Here is a 17,844-nt window from a genome sequence, read left to right on the forward strand (position 1 = left end):
AAAAAAAAAAAGAAAGAATTCTTTTTAAATAAGTGAGGCAGCACAGATGATTCAAAAACTTGAAACCTTTGATGTACCTCTTTCTCAAAAAGCAAGAATCCTGCCTCTTTATGCCCTACAATCAGTGCCAGTGACCATATGATAACATTTATGATTTCTGATATGTGTGTAATATGGAGACACCTTAATTATCCTGCCGTGTCACATGCATAGTAACAAAAAGTAGTTAAAGCCTTTGGGTTTTTATTTTTAAGAAAATACCAATATCCATGGGGTGCCTTGGTGGCTCAGTCCATTAAGCATCTGAGTTAAGTTCAGGTCATGATCTCAGGGTACTGGGATGAGGCCCCACCTCAGGCTCCCCGCACAGTGGGGAGTCTGCTTGTGCCTCTCCCTCTCCTTCTGCCCCTCCCCCCATTTGTGCTTGTGCACGTGCACGTCCTCTCTCTCAAATAAATATATAAAATCTTTTTTAAAAAAGTACCAACATTGGGGTGCCTGGGTGGCTCAGTTTTTAAGCATCTGCCTTCGGCTCAGGTCATCATCCCAGGGTCCTGGGATGGAGCCCTGCATCGGGCTTCCTGCTCAATGGGAAGCCTGCCTCTCCCTCTCCTATTCCCCCTTCTTGTGTTCCCTCTCTTGCTGTGTCTCTCTCTGTCAAATAAATAAATAAAATCTTTAAAAAAATAAAAAAGGTATCAACATCCATGTTGTCTTTAACACCTCTCGAAGTCTCTTATTTAGTAATTTTTAAATTAGTCGTATTCTTGGCTTTAGTGTCTTCTTGACTGGTTCTTTCCAATAATTAGTGAGACCTCCAGAAATGTGAACTCTGTTTTCTATTACCTTGAGTAGAATATAATTAAGACAGAAAATATGTTATTAAAAATATAAAGATGATGTACAGGAAATACATCTACAATCTTTCTTCTTTCTTTCTTTTTTTAGTTTATTTATTTGTATATGTAATTTCTGTACCCATCATTGGGCTTGAACTCATGACTGCAATATTAGGAGTCACATGCTCTTCCAACTGAGTCAGCCAGGCACCCCCACGATCTTCATTTCTAACCCATGATATATTATTTAGAATTATCTACTCATTTAGATGAACTGAATTAATGTTCTAAATATATGTCTCTAGTAGAGACTTTTTCTTTTGAATTTGTTCAAATGAATGGAAACATCTTTTCCTAGGCATACAAACAGATAAATATGTCATCGTTCTAATGGCCCACATGGCCTCACCGTGAGCACAGTTGAATAATACAAACATTGCTATAATTCATAAGCAAAAACCTTGCTTCTGGCAGCATTTTTCCAGGACTGTTACAACAGCTTCCTAGTGAATCTGCAGCAAGACTTGCAGACTGGTTTGGATTTTGGTTAGTGACAGTTATTGCCTCTTTGGATCGTGTGCTTTTCTCTAATGTTCATGTGCAATTTTTTTTCTTTTCCCTTTTTTCTTATTTTACTGCATAATCCACTCAGTGTTTTGTTTTCTAGACTTGCATTTTGTGTTAAAAGGCTGGCATACATCCTTAAAGATGCTTTTTTCTTCTTGGGTGTGATTATCCTTCTCCTTGTAGGTAGACAGATTTTTGTATCTTGATGATGTGTCCTTGTGTATATATATCAGCAGCCCCCAGTGAAGAGGATGTGATGAGTCAAATTTCAGCTTCTGCTGAACAGCCAGCCCATCGTATATGTTTACTGACATTTCAGGGGGAAAAACTGAGGATTATATCATTCAAATTTTGCTCTAGTTCATTATTTCCTGTAGACTGAGGACCAAAATTCCGATAGCTAACTTTTTTTTGTATAAATATAACTTAATATAAATATATTTGGACTTTTAAGCGAGTGATCTTTATGAACAAAAGGCTTTGCTAAGGTCTTTTTGTGTTGTCTCTTCATATGTCTTTGGTCATCATGGATAAAATTTATTTTCTACACTTCTGGGTGGCTACTTATAAGCTTGGGCAAATTCTCTGAAAATAGAGAAAAGGAAGTGTGAAAGAGAGGGACTGAGGGGAGAGGAAAAAAGGAATTATATTCTTCTTAAGAATCACATTTTTTGTTAAATTTAAGGTGTAGTTTTAAATAAAATTCGGACTTAGATGTAAAGTAAAGAAATACAAAATAACTTGAAATAAAATAAAAGAATCCTATTTTTTCCCAAATAAGGGTAGCAGCTGTAGGTTGTTTCATTAAATAGAAGTCATTAGTGTAGTATTTCCAGTGCAGTGTTTAAAAGTGTGCGTTGATTTCAAACGTATCAGCAAGGTTAGGGTGACTAGCATTGCTTTTTATTTGTATACTTCATCACCATTTGTATTGTGTTAAAAAATGCTTTCTGTAACAAATTCTTCAAAAGTCAGTTTTAACACTTAAATTGTCACCACTTCCTTTCTCCTTTCCACAGGACAGTATTGTTTCTTCTGGACATTAAATTCCTACAACAATTATATTATTTCTAAGGATGTGTGTTATACTTACAACCATTCTGAGTTCCCAGTTACTCATATTAAGTCTTCTTATTTTTTTCCTCTTTAGAATGATCTGAAGGTACTGTGTACATCGCTGGCTGACAACAAGTTCATCATTCTGCAGAAACTGGCAAATGTGTTTGAACAGCCTGTGGCAGAGCAAATAGAGGTATTTACAGCCGCCTTCTTCTAGAAGAGCAAATGCATAGAGTTGATCTTATTTGGTAGGAGATTTCAGATATTCTATAAAAGATTAATGGCTTGCTATGACATTGTTTTTAAAGAATTTATTTATTTGGCAGACAGAGAGTGAGAGAAGGAGAGAGAGCACAAGCAGGGGGAGCAGCAGAGGGAGAAGGGGAAGCAGCTCTCTGCTGAGCAGGGAGCCCGATGCGGGACTTGATCCCAGGACCTTGAGATCATGACCTGAGCCAAAGGCAGAGGCTTAACCCACTGAGCCACCCAGGCGCCCCTTGCTATAACATTTTTGTTTGTCATACATTTTGTTTCTAAGTGTCATGTTTGAGTGACGGGCCAGGCGACATGGAATCTGTCACTTCTCTCTGTACGGAACTAGGAGATAGGTGAAGGTGTCAGTGGCAGATGATGACATGAAGAAGTTTGCCACGTAACACTGAGATTAGACAGGAGCCTCAGGGACGCAGGGCAGACAGTCAGACTGTCCTGGGATGATACAGATAAAGCATTAGGGACACTCAGAAGAAGGGCCAACTGCCCGCAACAGAGGTAGGATCCGGGGAAATTTTGTAAAGGAAAATTGGAACCGGACTGAGAAGTTTGGACACACAAAGACTGGGAAGAAAGATATCCAAGTCAAGAGGACAACATGAACAAAGGCTTAAGTGGTAGGCAATTCAGAGCACTTCCAGAGAAAAGCAAGGTATCCTTAGATAATACAGGAGCTATATCTACAAATATATCTTAGAGAAGCAAGTTATCCTTATTCAGCTAAATGCTGAATTTATGATGAATGAAAACAATTGAGGGGAAGTAAGTTTGGATGAGTACATTTGAGGCAATTTGTGGGGCCTTTTGAATGTCAGAGAAATTTAGACTTCATTCCACAAACCAGTGGTTTCTAAACTTTATTGATGGCATATCTCATTAGTTTAAAAAAATAAGCACACCCCACAAGTATATGTATATTTGCTTATTTATGATTATAAGCAGGTACTTTGTTATAAAGCATATACACAAATGAAAATTCAGAAGAATGTGGTTGAATATAAAGGAAAAAGGTAGTGTTTCACCCTCACCAGTCATCTCATACACACGGGTCCTTGCACTCACCTTGGAGATCACTGGCCGTGCCGAGTCCCCGGGGTGGTTTGAAGGTGAGAATGAGCATCAGTGCCTGGCCCTGCTTCCCGGACAAGCCCGTGCCAAGTCAGAAAGCAGGATATGCCTCTAGAGGCTTCATGTAGCTGCACTGAGGAGAAGGAAAAAGAATTCTAACTCCAGTGATGTCATTGAAACCAGAGGGGAGGGATGAAATGGGAAGGGTCTTACACATAATATCTCCTGTTTCCCAAGCTAAGTAATTATGTGTTTTAATAGAATTTCCTAATTTCAGTAGACCTCTAAGGGTTCTGAGTAGGCTATAGAGAATCATCTGTGATGGAAATCCCCTGATACATTCCTCTAGATAGAAATCGAGATCATTCTGTCTATCCACCCATCTGTAAAATTACCTAAAATAATTTGCAAAATTATATGTGAATGTTTATTTTTCTTGACCATAATTTCATCTGCTTTTTAAAACAAATCCCTCATCTCCCCCAAATTAAAAAAACATTCTTGTATGTCGAAACTTAAACTTGAAAGGAACTTTTTTTTAAATTTTTACTTTTTTATTCTTGGATTTTCACATACCTGATTCCAAAAAAGACTTCAGCAGCTGTAGCGATGATTTGCCTTGAATTTCTGAGGTGAAATATAGAATATGTATGTATGATCACAAGTAACATTTTTACTAACTATTGACCAGGATCACTAAAATGATTCCCACAGATAAAAATAAATAGCTAGACTTCTCTGAATAAATAGAAGGCACAAAAAAAAAAAAAAGTGCTAATTTCACCCCTACCCTCAATAGGTTAAAAAGGCAATAATAGCAGGAGACTCAAGGATGATACTTCTCAATATATTCATCTTTTGAGCGATGTCATTCTGATCTAGAACAGACTTGTCCCCACAAGCCTGGTGCCCAGCTGACTTCCAGGGATCTCTCCCTTTTCTACTATTCTGAGAATCTCCATCACTTCTCTCTCTGTTGGATCTTCTCTTTTCTGAGTCTCAAGTCCGTCTTTATTATATTGCTTCCTTGTTTTGTTAGCACATATCCTTACTAAGAAAGGATGCATGCTAGATGTATTTTTTAGTATTTTGCCTATCTGAAAATGATCTTATACTGTGTTCGCTCTTCCTTGGTAACTTGGCTCACTATAAAATTCCTGCCTGGAAATCAGTTTTCTATGGAGTTTTGAGGCACCTCATTGTTTTCTAGCTTCTGGTGTTGGCTTGAGGAATCTAAAATCATTCTAATTCCCACAGCGGTATGAAATGTCACAGTGATATACCTTGGGAAGTGTCCGTTTTATCCACTGGGCTGGAGGTTCAGTAAGCTGTTTTTTTGATTTGGTAGCTCTCCTCTTTCCATTTCGGAAAATTGTCTAATGATTTAATATTTTTCAGTCCTCCATTTTATCTGTCTCTCTTTCTGGAACTCTTTTTAGGCAGATGTTGGATATTCTGGTCCAGTCTTCTAATTCTTTAATCAAGAGACAGTCTGCTCTATTTTTTGGAAGACTTCCTTGATTTCAACTCTCAACTTTCCTACAGAGTTTTATATTTCTGCTGTCATGAGTTTCATTTTCCCTGAGCTCATTTTGGTTCTCTGCATGATCCTTTTTTCGTAGCATTCTGTTCTTTTTCTAATAGATGCATTATCTTTTGTAATCTGTCTGCATATGTTAATGATTTTTTGGCCAAAGTTTTATTTTTCCCCTATAGTCTGTTTCCCTTCAGCCTGCTTTTAGTTGTTTGTGTCCATCTCCAGCTTTTCATATTAGTGGCTTTTCTGAGATTACGGAAATTCTCTGGCTGCCTGTTCACGTTTAGGTTGGAGAACTAAACAGCTAAATGGGAACTTTGTGTATGGATGTGGCTTGATGGTTTTGAGATTTACTGAATGCTGGGCTCTGTGGGCTATTTGTTGGAGAATCTTTGTGTCCAGCTTTTAGATTTTTCTATTGGTCTTTCTACATTTTCTCTCCTCTCCTGTCTGGAGACCGGAGGTCAGGCTCCAATACCTTAGAAGATGTGAGGGCTCCTCATTCAGCATTCTGTGGGCATTCAGTCACGTATCCTCTGTTTTCAGTCAAGTACTCAAACCTGCAATTCTGTCTGGTGTCCCTCAGTCCAGAGTCTGCTTTACCTTCTCTAGAAAATAAACTCCCCATCTTTCCCGGAGAAGGAAAAGGGTAACGTGGAGTGAGAAAGAGGCTCTGGAAATTTCGCTGCTCTTTAAGAAGCTTTTTGCCAACTGTCCTTATTTGGCACCCGCCTCCCCACCCAGGGCGCCAGACTCCTGCGCCTGTAAGTCTGGTGATGGAGCTCTCCCGTGAGCTTAGGATTCACCTTTCTCAGATTTCTTAAGTCAGTTATCCCATATCCTTCTGAATTCCAGCTTTCAAAATGTTGTTGGTATTGCCTTCTTTCCTGTTTCTTTGTCCTTGTAGATTTATGGGCGGGAGGGGCACCAAAAAGCAAGCAAACGGAATTTTTGCTATGCTGTAGCGCTGATTCGGGAAGGAGAAAATAAGACCCATGAGTTTCATCTGCGACCTGGGGTCCGTGTTCTTTTCCTCCTTCAGGGCAGCCGAGACTGTGTTTCCCCCAAAAGTCTACTTGGACGACCCCAGAATCCACTCCTGTATTTCTTGTCCAGGCTCCTCTAACGGAGATGAATTGCATCGAGCTGAATACCTGATTGGATTCACCCCTGTTTTGTTTTGCTGTGTTTACTCGGGCTTCCTAACCAGACTTCAGGCTCCTTGAAGGCGGGGAGAAGACCTCGTTCTCCCCCTACAGAACTCACACTGGGAAGACGAAGTGCCAGCAGCCACTTCAATAATTGTTGATCACTTGCTTTTCTTTTTTTTTTTTTTCCTTGAAGATTTTGTTTATTTATTTGGCAGACAAATCACAAGTAGGCAGAGAGGCAGGCGGGGGTGGGGGGGGAAGCAGGCTCCCTGCTGAGCAGAGAGCCCGATGAGGGGCTCCATCCCAGGACCCTGAGATCATGACCTGAGCCGAAGGCAGAGGCTTAACCCACTGAGCCACCCAGGCACCCCGATCACTTGCTTTTCTACTAAACAAAGAGTGAGATTTAGGGAAGGGACCATGCTGTGACATATTTTCCTCTTGCCTCACTGAATCTCTCTCCCAGGATGCTCAAAATGCATCTCAGGAAACCAGAACATGTTCCCCTATAAAAATCCTAGGCCAGTGCCTTTTCTAACCATGTCCTAAGTCACACTTCTTTTTCAGGTGTTTCTATTTACAAATTCCTGTATTTGGTTAAGGAAGCCACTGTTCTCCCAGCCCCCTGCATGTGAAGTCCTTCCTACTTCCTTACCTGTGAGGTAGCTGACTGCGGTATAATAAAGGGCCTCCTTCTGTTTTCTGTATACTAGATGGCCATGGTTTTTATGCTGTATGAAAATGACTCCTTTTGTAGACATGGAAAATGGTTAATGTGGAGAGAAGAACAAATAGTATAGAAGTATAATAATAGAAGTAATAGAACAAACAGTAATCACATTTCGTGAGGGAAATTCCTTATGGAAATTCTAATAAAGTATCATAAATCTTACACAGGCGATACAAGAGGCTGAAGATGGGCTAAAGGAATTGGATGCAGGAATCATTGAATTAAAAAAGCGTGGGGACAAGTTGCAGATTGAGCAGCCTTCCATGCAGGAACTATCCAAACTTCAGGTATGGTTTTCTACCAGCAACATTTTAGCTTCAATGATGCATCCTAACTAGAAGTCAAGAAAAAATTATTTTCTGTATTTCCTAGGTTGTTCTCTATACAGTTCGTGTCATTTAGGTCCTAATCTTTATTTTAAGCAACACTTAGAAAATTTTCTGAAACTTTTACCAGATTTAATGTGATAAAATAAATTGTGTTCTCAAACTTCTAAGATTTTTTTTTTCCTGACATTTACTTTATTATTATTCCAGTGGTTAAGCATTGTGGTATATATACTTTAGTTGTGGCATATTATTTTCTACTCTAGAAAATATAATAATTATCACTCTTACCTGGAAAAGTTAAAAAAAAAAAAACAACGGATATCTACCCTGCATTGTAGTGTACCTCAAAAAACTATTTGTTTATTTGTTTATTTGATAGAGAGATAGAGAGCACAAGTAGGCAGCGGGGCAGGCAGAGGGAAAGGGAGAAGCAGGCTCCCTGCTGAGCAGAGAGCCCCATGTGGGCTCCATCCCAGGACCCTGGGATCATGACCTGAACCGGAGGCAGCTGCTTAGCTGACTGAGCCACCCAAGTGCTCCATCAAAAATCTATTTTAAAGAAAAAATGCTCAAGCTAATACTTTTTAGAAAGTAGTTTTTCTCTGGTGTTCAAAACTGTAGTTAACCTTTCATACATGTCTGAATGGAAGGGAGACAAGGTTTCAAAACCAGATGAACAGAAAAAAATAAACTAAACGGTAGGTGAAATCTAAGCAGATTTCCCAACATCCTCCAGGAGTAGGAAATAATTGGGGGTTAATTTGCTCTCTTAGATCAGGCTGCTAGGCAAAAATCCAACATGGGGGTGGTAGGAAGGAACTGGGATATTAGACTAGCAAAATTTAGCAGTTGATAAGCAAGGTAGTTAAATTACATTAAGAGAGAATGGTGTACAGTGACACACACGTGTTAAGGTTTCTCTGCATTACAGAGAACCGTTGAGGGATTAATAGCATAAGTCCAGCGCAGGGTCACAAGTTCTTCCTTTTGAGAAAATAAAATAGCTCTTACTTTAAAAAGAACATTTTTATGTTAACTGTCTCATTCCATTATCTAACATTTCACCATGTCATAAGCCCAGTGCCCCCACTTTGCACTTAGACAGTTTTCCAACAGTGCTTAAATGTCAGGTGGAAGAGTCAAACATCATAGTTGTAAATGGGCATTAAAGTTGAACTTTCCCAGATTGAGCCATTTTGGCCTGCTAAACCTTAATATGATACATTAATCAGGTCCATATGGTTCAAATAAATTTTGTGTTTGGTGGATCATCATCTCCTAAAATGTCTTTCCAGTTTAGTTATTTATTTACGCCACCACATTTGGCAAAAACATTGCCTTTTTAAGTCTTAAAGCATTTCGCTCACATTAAACTCCTCTGTTTCTCTAGCTCTTTATTTAGTCCAAAATCTGATCATTATTTAGCAGACAAAATGTGGTAGATACTTTATTTAATTCCTCTAAAATTATGTAAATGTTAAGAACATTATAAAAATTAGAATTACATTAGAAAATTAGAATTTACACTTAACATTTCCCTCAGCCACATGAATAACTTTTCAACATTTTAACCCCACATCCCACCATAAACTTTTGATACCCTGAGAAGAGAGCTGTCAAATCAACCTCACTTCATCCATGGTCAATATTTTTGCATATCCTTTGGAATTTGTAAATATTTAGCTTATCTTTTCTGAAGGAAGTTTCAAAGAGAATCATGAGAAAGATAGGCAGTGCTCTGCATAGAGAGTATCACCACTGGTCAGATACATGAGGGACTGTTCTTGGTTGGGTTGTGGACTTTGTAGGAAGCGTGCCTTTCAGCAAAGAGTCAACACGTGAAATTTTGCTGAGTGAAATAAGTCAAGCAGAGAGAATCAATTATATGGTTTCACTTATTTGTGGAGCATAAGGAATAACACGGAGGACATGGGGAGATGGAGAGGAGAGGGAAGTTGAGGGAAATTGGAGGGGGAGATGAACCGTGAGAGACTGTGGACTCTGAAAAACAATCTGGGGGTTTTTGCTGGCGCGGATGCGGAGAAAGGGGAACCCTCCTACACTGTTGGTGGGAATGCAAGCTGGTGCAACCACTCTGGAAAACAGCATGGAGGTTCCTCAAAAAGTTGAAAATAGAGCTACCCTACAACCCAGCAATCTCACTACTGGGTATTTACCCTAAAGATACAGACGTAGTGATCTGAAGGGACACGTGCACCCGAATGTTTATAGCAACAATGTTCTCAATAGCCAAACTATGGAAAGAACCTAGATGTCCATCAACAGATGAGTGGATAAAGAAGATGTGACATATATGTGTATATATATATGTGTGTGTGTGTGTGTGTGTGTGTGTGTGTGTAATGGAATACTATGCAGCCATCAAAAGAAATGAAATCTTGCCACTTGCGACAACGTGGCTGGAACTAGAGGATATTATGCTTAGCGAAATAATTCAATCAGAGAAAGAAAACTATCATATGATCTCCCTGATATGAGGAAGTGGAGATGAAACATGGGGGGTTTGGGGGTTAGGAAAAGAATAAATGAAACAAGATGGGATCAGGAGGGAGACAAACCATAAGAGAATCTTAATGTCACAAAACAAACTGAGGGTTGCCAGGAGGCAGAGGGTAGGGAGAGGGTGGTGGGGTTATAGACATTGGGGAGGGTATGTGTTATGGTGAGTGCTGTGAAGTGTGTAAACCTGGCGATTCACAGTCCTGTACCCCTGGGACTAATAATACATTATATGTTTATTAAAAAATTTAAAAATTATTAAAAAAAAAAAGAAAGAAAAGAAAAACAATCTGAGGGTTTTGAAGGTGCAAGGGGTGGGAGGTTGGGCCAGCCTGGTGGTGGGTGTTGTGGAGGGCACATATTGCTTGGAGCGCTGGGTGTGGTGCATAAACAATGAATTCTAGTACACTGAAAAGTAATTAAAAAAATAAAAAATTTTAAAAAAAGAGTCAACACATGATTTGACAGTGAGTATCACTGTCTCTACTTTGTTGTAGGACATGTATGATGAACTGATGATGACCATCGGCTCCCGGCGGAGTGGGCTGAACCAGAATCTTGCACTTAAGAGTCAGTATGAAAGAGCCCTACAAGATCTGGCAGACCTGCTGGAGACTGGACAGGAGAAGATGGCAGGTGACCAGAAAATCATCGTGTCCTCCAAGGAGGAAATTCAACAACTACTTGACAAACATAAGGTAAAGAGAATGAGAGAGAGAGAGAAAATGTAGTTGTGAAAGCATATTCTCGCTCACTGATATGTATCTACCTAGTAAAACCTATTATTAATCTTTTATGAGTTCCTCCTTGAATAAAACACTTTTTAAAATGGTCAACAAATGTATATTCAAACCTGTGGACACTAAATAGCACAGAAAACTTATGGAGGATACGTTCCTATAATTTTGTGAGTTAAAAAAGAATACAGAGGCACTTGGGTGGCTCAGTTGGTTAAGTGTCTGACTCTTGATCTTGGCTCTGTTCTTGATCTCAGGGTCATGAGTTCAAGCCCTGTGTTGGATTCCATGCTGGGTGCGGAGCTTAAACTTAATTAACAACAACAACAAAAAAGAATACCAGCATTCCTAGTAATTTTAATTATCACTTCCTTGTTAGTATAAGCCAGGCTTTTTCCCTTCATTTACTGCAACCAGTGGGAAACTTGACTTTCTTCAAAGTGCCTAGCTTCCTTCTTAACTCTCTTTTGATTTGTCCTTGTGTATTTTATGCCCATTTATTTGTCTAGCCCTAAGTATTCTGGAGAGAATGCTTCCCTTGTCCTGGCCAAAGGCTCCTCACCGTGCTCTGGGAAAGCAGAGCTACCTACCCAGCTGTGAGACTGGGTATCTGTCTCCTATGTGCATCACTCGGCTCTTCTGGCCAATAAGCACATGCTCCTTTAGTTGCTGTGGGCCTCAAAGAGTTTATTCCTGGGGACAACGAGTCCTTTTACTATGTGATCAAACGTGGTATGCCTGAGGCTGCCTTATCAGTATGTCCCATGGCCAAGCTCAAGTTAGACGCTGCTCCTTCGTCAAGAAATGCCTGTTTAATGTGCACACAAATAACTCCTGCATTTTTGGGATGACTACAGAAGGAGTAGTTTTACCAGTCCAGAAACCCAAATTCTCAGACTGTAGGAATGTCATACATGGAAATTTTGAAAAGCCCACTGGGATATAGATAGTTAACATTCTACCATTATGTGGCTCTGGTGGCTTATAAAGGTGAATTTTGGCGGGGAAGGGGGTGGGGTGTACTTCTTGCTATTTTTCCCAGAGATTTTTGTCCAAAACTTTGTGATTTATTAAAGCCTTATCATTTGGCTTTGAAAACATTGCTTTAAAGTTCACAGCTGGTTTTCTTCAAATCTCTGACAACAGTAATAAAATATCATCCTGAGTTATTCCAGAGAGGAAGCTAGGATCAATGAGTATAAATAACAGAGATGTAGGCCCAATAGGTAAAGAACTCTAAAAGGAACATTGCCATTGAGCAGACAACCCTTCTGGCCACGGGAAGACCATCCAAGGCCATTAGGGGGAGATCGGGTTGTAAAAGAAATATCAGTTTTTGGTGAATGTTGGGCTGAATGACCTCCAAGTTCTCGTCCAGCTTTAAGATTCTCTGATATAATAATTGTGAGTTAAAAAATGAAGATTCTGGCTTCTTTTGACCTGGATATTTCTGACAGAGAGCTCTGCAATGACCTTGAACATAGCATGTTCTATAGCCTGGGCGGTTCAGTGTCCTCACCCACCAAATGGGAAATAGAATTCCATACCTCAAAGAGGTGTTATAAGGGTTAACCGAGTTGGTCAGTAAAGCATTGGTAGAGTTTCAACATATAGTAAGCACTAAATACTGTTACCAGTTTGCAGGTCTTCAACTTCACCCACAGTGGAGGGAACAGAAAATGGGATAAGCCCTGTTTACCTCCTCTAGGGCCTTTTACACATAAAAAATAACACTTCAAAACACGTTTGTAGGACTGCCCAAGGCCTATCATTCTGTTGTGTGTGGATATAATATAAGGGAAGTTTAAAACTGTATAATACCAATAGGTACATGTCGAGCTGTGCTTGGCAGTGAGCATTGGAGCACAACGAATGCTCCGGGAATTTGGAAAGTAGAGCTCAAGCCTAGACACAGAGGAAGGAAAGTCAGGAATGTGTAGAGTGAGGACATCTTGGGAAGTACAGAGTAAAGACAGAGACCGAAGACAGGGGCCTGGGAACTAATGTGTCCCGGGATAAGGAAGGCCAGTCTGGGTGGTGGGGGTAGTGAGAGTCTCCCAGATTGTACAGGGATGAGGCCTTGAGAGGGCAGAGGAATTGTATTAGCAGCCGGTCACATCTGAAGAGCTCTGTCTCGGGGGGCAGAGTGTCTGCAGCCCGGCATGTATAGGTGTCCTCGAGTGGAGGGACGAGAGGCCGGTGAGGGGACTGAAGCCCCCTTCTCTGCCGGAAGCTGTGAGTGCCTGCATGAAGTGGGGGGCAGCGGGGCTGGAGAGATACTTCTCGGGTACTGAGTTCCGCCAGCTTTCACGTCTAAAGCAGCTTTTGTTGTCGGGTGGGATACGTATGAGTTGCTGACCTCTCTGTCCCCGAACACTTGCAGGAATACTTTCAGGGCCTGGAATCGCATATGATCTTGACTGAAACACTCTTCAGAAAGATAATCAGCTTTGCAGTCCCACAGGAAACACGGTTCCACACAGACCTGATGGCACAGGCTTCCGCCGTACTGAAGCAGGCTCACAAGAGGGGCGTGGAGTTGGAGTACATTCTGGAGGTAAGACTGTCGACAGACTCAACTGCAGAACATACCATTAAGGCAAGACCTGTTTACCCACGCCACACACCTCGTCGAACTCTGGAACTCCCTCAGACTCAGCATCGCGTTCTGCCCTGTCCCTCTTGTCTTTCCTGTTTCCATTTGGATCAAGGCTCCGCCACCCCGTGAGTCGGCTGGCTTCCCTCTGTACTGACTTTAGTTAGGGCACCAAGATACTTGGGGTTTCGACAGTCAGACTAAAAAACCGCCGACCTCGCTGTACAGGATTGAAAAAGCCTGCAAGTGATTTTTAAAAAGATTTTCCAGTTTCGGCTAAAGTAAAAGTCAGAATTTAGGAGTGACTGGTGTGGGATTTCTCCCTAGTAGAATGTCTGTACTGTATATTTCTGTTTCTCAAATGTCTGTGGTAGCTTTTTCTATTTGTGAATGTCATATATTCACTTTACTATACGAAGTAAGCACCCTCTTCCCTTTTGCTTAAATCATACACGCATCATCACTAGGGTAAAGAATGAAACCGTGCATATCAGAGGCCTACTGGGTTCCAGGTGCCCTGGGTACAATCATTCCATTTAATCCTCATGATGGACAAGAGAGTTATATTAGCCCCATCTTTTTAATGTTATAAGTGAGGGTCAGAGAGGTTTAGTACCTTGCCTGTGTTCACGCAGCAGATTGGTTGCAGATCGAAATCCTGTTCACAGTGTTTTTGGGGGTCGCCATCTGTATCGTTCCAATTTTAGTATATGTGCTGCCGAAGCGAGCACTTGGGGGTCGCCGTCTGATTCACGTGCTTCAGAGCCGTCTTTTGCTTCTCAGAGCAAACCCCCAATATAAACAGCTCCCACATAACTTTAAAGAGAATCTGTTGACAGCGTATTTTGCACGCAAAAGAGGATCCTGTTCCTGAACGGTGATTCTTTAGCTCACAGACTGATACTATGTTTCTAGACATGGTCTCATTTGGATGAAGACCACCAGGAGCTCAGCAGACAGCTGGAGGCGGTGGAAAGCAGCATCCCGAGTGTGGGGCTGGTGGAAGAGAGCGAGGACAGGCTCATCGACCGGATAACACTCTACCAGGTCAGCATCTGATGGCATCTTGGTGTGTGAAAAGTGGCCACGTCTTCTTTTGAAACTTTCCCATGGTTTTAATGGAATCTAAGCAAACTTGCCATCAAATATTTCATTAAGTATTTTTACTTTTATTTCAAGCTGTTGACATTGTTGAAAGCGGATAGATTTTAAGTGTTTGCTTTATAATAGAACATAAGAAAGAGATTTCTTTTTTTTTTTTTTTTTTGAAACAAGAGAGCTCTTTGAAAATTCAGCCGCCACCAAGCATATTCTGTGGTGTTATATGCTGGTGTCGTGGTATTCTTACAGCTTCATAGTTTTAAATGAACCTGAAGTTACTACAAAAAAAAAGAAAGGAAAGGAGAGGAGGGGAGGGGAGGGGAAGAGGGGAGGAATGGGGAGGGGAGGAGAGGACAGGAGAGAGAGAAAAGAAAGAAAAGAAAAGAAAAGAAAAAAGAAAAGAAAGAAGAAAGAGTAACATCTATACTTAGATATGGATGAGCCGTCTCCAAGTTTCTAATCTTACTTGGGGGCAAATAGTTGAAGTCTGACTAACAGGGCGTGGCAACATTATGGGGCACCAGAGATACTGTAATTCTTAAAGAGAAAAATTGCATCATCCAAACTTTTAACCCAGTATTTTCAATCAATTTTAGCATTTGAAATCCAGCCTTAATGAATACCAGCCCAAATTATATCAGGTATTAGACGACGGGAAACGACTGCTCATATCCATTAGCTGCTCAGATCTAGAAAGCCAGCTAAATCAACTTGGAGAACACTGGTTAAATGATACCAACAAAGTGTCTAAGGAGCTTCACAGATTGGAAACAGTGTTGAAACACTGGACCAGGTAACACGGTGACTATTATATATCACTGTAGATTAGTGCTGAAGAGTCTTTATAGGGCATTTAATATTTAATATTTAATATAGGCATTTAAGATCAGTGGGCATGAGACTTGAAAAGGATGATCTCTTATCTGGGCACTTATTTCGTATTTTGGAAAATAAAGGCAAAAACAAAACCCCCACTTGGATTCTTATGTAATTGTATAAACAAAGAATTAGAAGTGGGCAGGGAAGCAAGTGCCTAATGCACTTTAACTTGAACATTTGCCTATGGACTATACGTGGGTGGTCAAAGTAAAACCTTAGAAGGAGAGGTAGAAGGAAAGTGTGTTTGAGAAAGTAAAGTTTCTCAAGGGCAGACTGATTTTACATAGTGAAACACTCTATTTCTACACCACCTTTATTTTTAAGAACTTTAATATTTTCTAAATAGCCTCAATGTGAAGGAGTAAGTATGTGTATATAGTAGGTATATAAAGGTGTGTGTGTATGTATATACATATATATGTGTGTGTGTGTGTATAAATATATATATGTATATATATATATTTACATTCAGCTTAGAAATGGGAAAACTGAAACTTGTTTACAGTATAAATTTAAAGGGTAGTTGAAAGTGTGAATGCAAGACATTACTTTCCCAAACCTGTCATGTCTCTTATTTTAAAATTGACATTGCTGTATAACATGGGTTAGCAGAAGAGATATATTGGATGTTTACTTAGTAGGCTCATTAATATAATTACAGATATCAAAGTGAATCTGCAGAACTTACTCACTGGTTACAATCTGCAAAAGACAGGCTAGAATTTTGGACTCAACAATCTGTGACAGTGCCACAAGAACTGGAAATGGTCCGTGATCATCTAAATGCTTTCCTGGTAAGCCTAAGGTTCTAAATCGTTTGATTAAATTTTCTATACTTAGTAAGCCAACCTGGAGAGAATTTGTCAATGTTAACTATGTGTGGTCAATCCTTGTGCAAAATAATAGGCTTCAGCATTGCCTCATGAGAGCAGTTTTCAAGGAATGGCTATGTTGGCTTTCGTTCAAGGCAATGGTGTGCTGCTTTTGTTTTTCTCTGGAGTGCTTACCGAAACTCCCCTTCAAGATGTAAAGAAAAATTGTTTATGTAGTAAGTGGTTCTCTTTCCTTAAATTAAAGGTCAGACTATTTACTCCCAGTTTGAACATTGCTACTTCTTTTAGGAGTTTTCCAAAGAAGTGGATGCTAAATCTTCCCTGAAATCATCTGTTCTGAGCACTGGAAATCAGCTTCTTCGATTAAAGAAAGTGGACACAGCTGCCTTACGTTCAGAGCTGTCACACATTGATAGCCAGTGGACTGACCTGCTGACAAATATTCCTGCTGTACAGGAGAAGCTCCACCAGGTATAGAAATAATCCTAAGTTTAAATCATAATAGTTGATTTAAGCAGTATTAAATGGAAAGAGAGCTAACCTGCTTATACTTAGAAATTTAAATCAGCTTTGTCATGGACATCTTGTCTTTTCTCTCTTTCATTGTTCTGCATACTAAAAGTGAACTGTTCTGTAAAGCCATATGTACAAATGTCATATCTTCCAAGGACTTCTTTATTGTCTGTGTGTGTGGGATGTAGAACAGAACCTTCATCTCGCCTTGTTTAAACTCTGTGTTTTCTCATGAGTAAAATGTGGGAGATTACACTTCCTTCATAAAGTGAGTAGTTCTGAGGATTCAATCACAGTATGTATAAAAGACCTATAATGGCACCTACAATAGAACAATTGGCATTCAAGAAATATGCACTTTCCTTATCTGGAAATACACCTCCCTTCCCTGGATCCCAGACAGTGTATGTTTCTCTCTCTTTGATATTCATCCCTCTACCAGGTATGATAGCTGTGTTTGATGTCTGTCTTACCCTCCTAATCAGCAGCTACGCATTTCTAGGGGGCAGGAAACATCTCACATTCATCTCTGTATCTTCCCGCACCACATAGAAGTCCATAAATATTTTAAATGATGGCTTTTGTTTCTCCAAATCATTATAATAAATACCTACAAAAATGTATGGTAGATCAAGTAAGAGTCAGAATTCTAAGTATATTTTAGTTAAAGAGTAAGGAAATTGGCCATGCTCTTAGGAATAAATATTAGAGTGCCAAAAAATCTAGAAAATGATAGTTTGTAGTGTGGTATTTTTCTTTCTTCCTTTAACATTCCTGAGTCATAATACACAGAAATTTTTACAGGATAATTAATAAAATACATCTGTTGAATGTTTTGTAGTTAAGTTTTTTTTAACTCATAAAACTAGCTATAAAATAAGAATAATACTTTCTTCTTACTGGTATTTTGCTTAATTAGTTAATATTTATACAATGTTTATAGTATTGGATGTCAAGTGAACATAAGATGACTATTACTGTTCCGTGTTTGCCTGATGTTTAATTTTAGGCTTCTAATGAGGTTAAGATCCAAAGATGTCATTAAGAATGGTTATCTCTTTTGGTATACTGACAAGTATTAATACAGGGTTTTTAGGTTGGCAGAATTCTGA

The 17,844-nt window shown here is 39.8% G+C and overlaps 1 protein-coding gene across 1 annotated transcript in view; it reads left to right on the top strand.

The window, feature by feature from the left end:
* Positions 1 to 17,844, top strand: part of SYNE1 (spectrin repeat containing nuclear envelope protein 1) — a gene marked incomplete at its 5' end in the record, with an annotated part of 469,383 nt that overhangs the window by 351,285 nt on the left and 100,254 nt on the right. The window contains 8 exons of the mRNA XM_080806008.1: positions 2,557 to 2,658; positions 7,392 to 7,511; positions 10,571 to 10,771; positions 13,194 to 13,367; positions 14,322 to 14,453; positions 15,104 to 15,300; positions 16,048 to 16,180; positions 16,508 to 16,690. Coding sequence (XP_080662134.1) covers positions 2,557 to 2,658; positions 7,392 to 7,511; positions 10,571 to 10,771; positions 13,194 to 13,367; positions 14,322 to 14,453; positions 15,104 to 15,300; positions 16,048 to 16,180; positions 16,508 to 16,690 — 1,242 coding nt within the window. The remainder of the gene's footprint in view (positions 1 to 2,556; positions 2,659 to 7,391; positions 7,512 to 10,570; positions 10,772 to 13,193; positions 13,368 to 14,321; positions 14,454 to 15,103; positions 15,301 to 16,047; positions 16,181 to 16,507; positions 16,691 to 17,844) is intronic.

This window comes from Martes martes (assembly GCF_963455335.1).
Source record: "Martes martes genome assembly, chromosome: 6".
NCBI lineage: Eukaryota > Metazoa > Chordata > Mammalia > Carnivora > Mustelidae > Martes > Martes martes.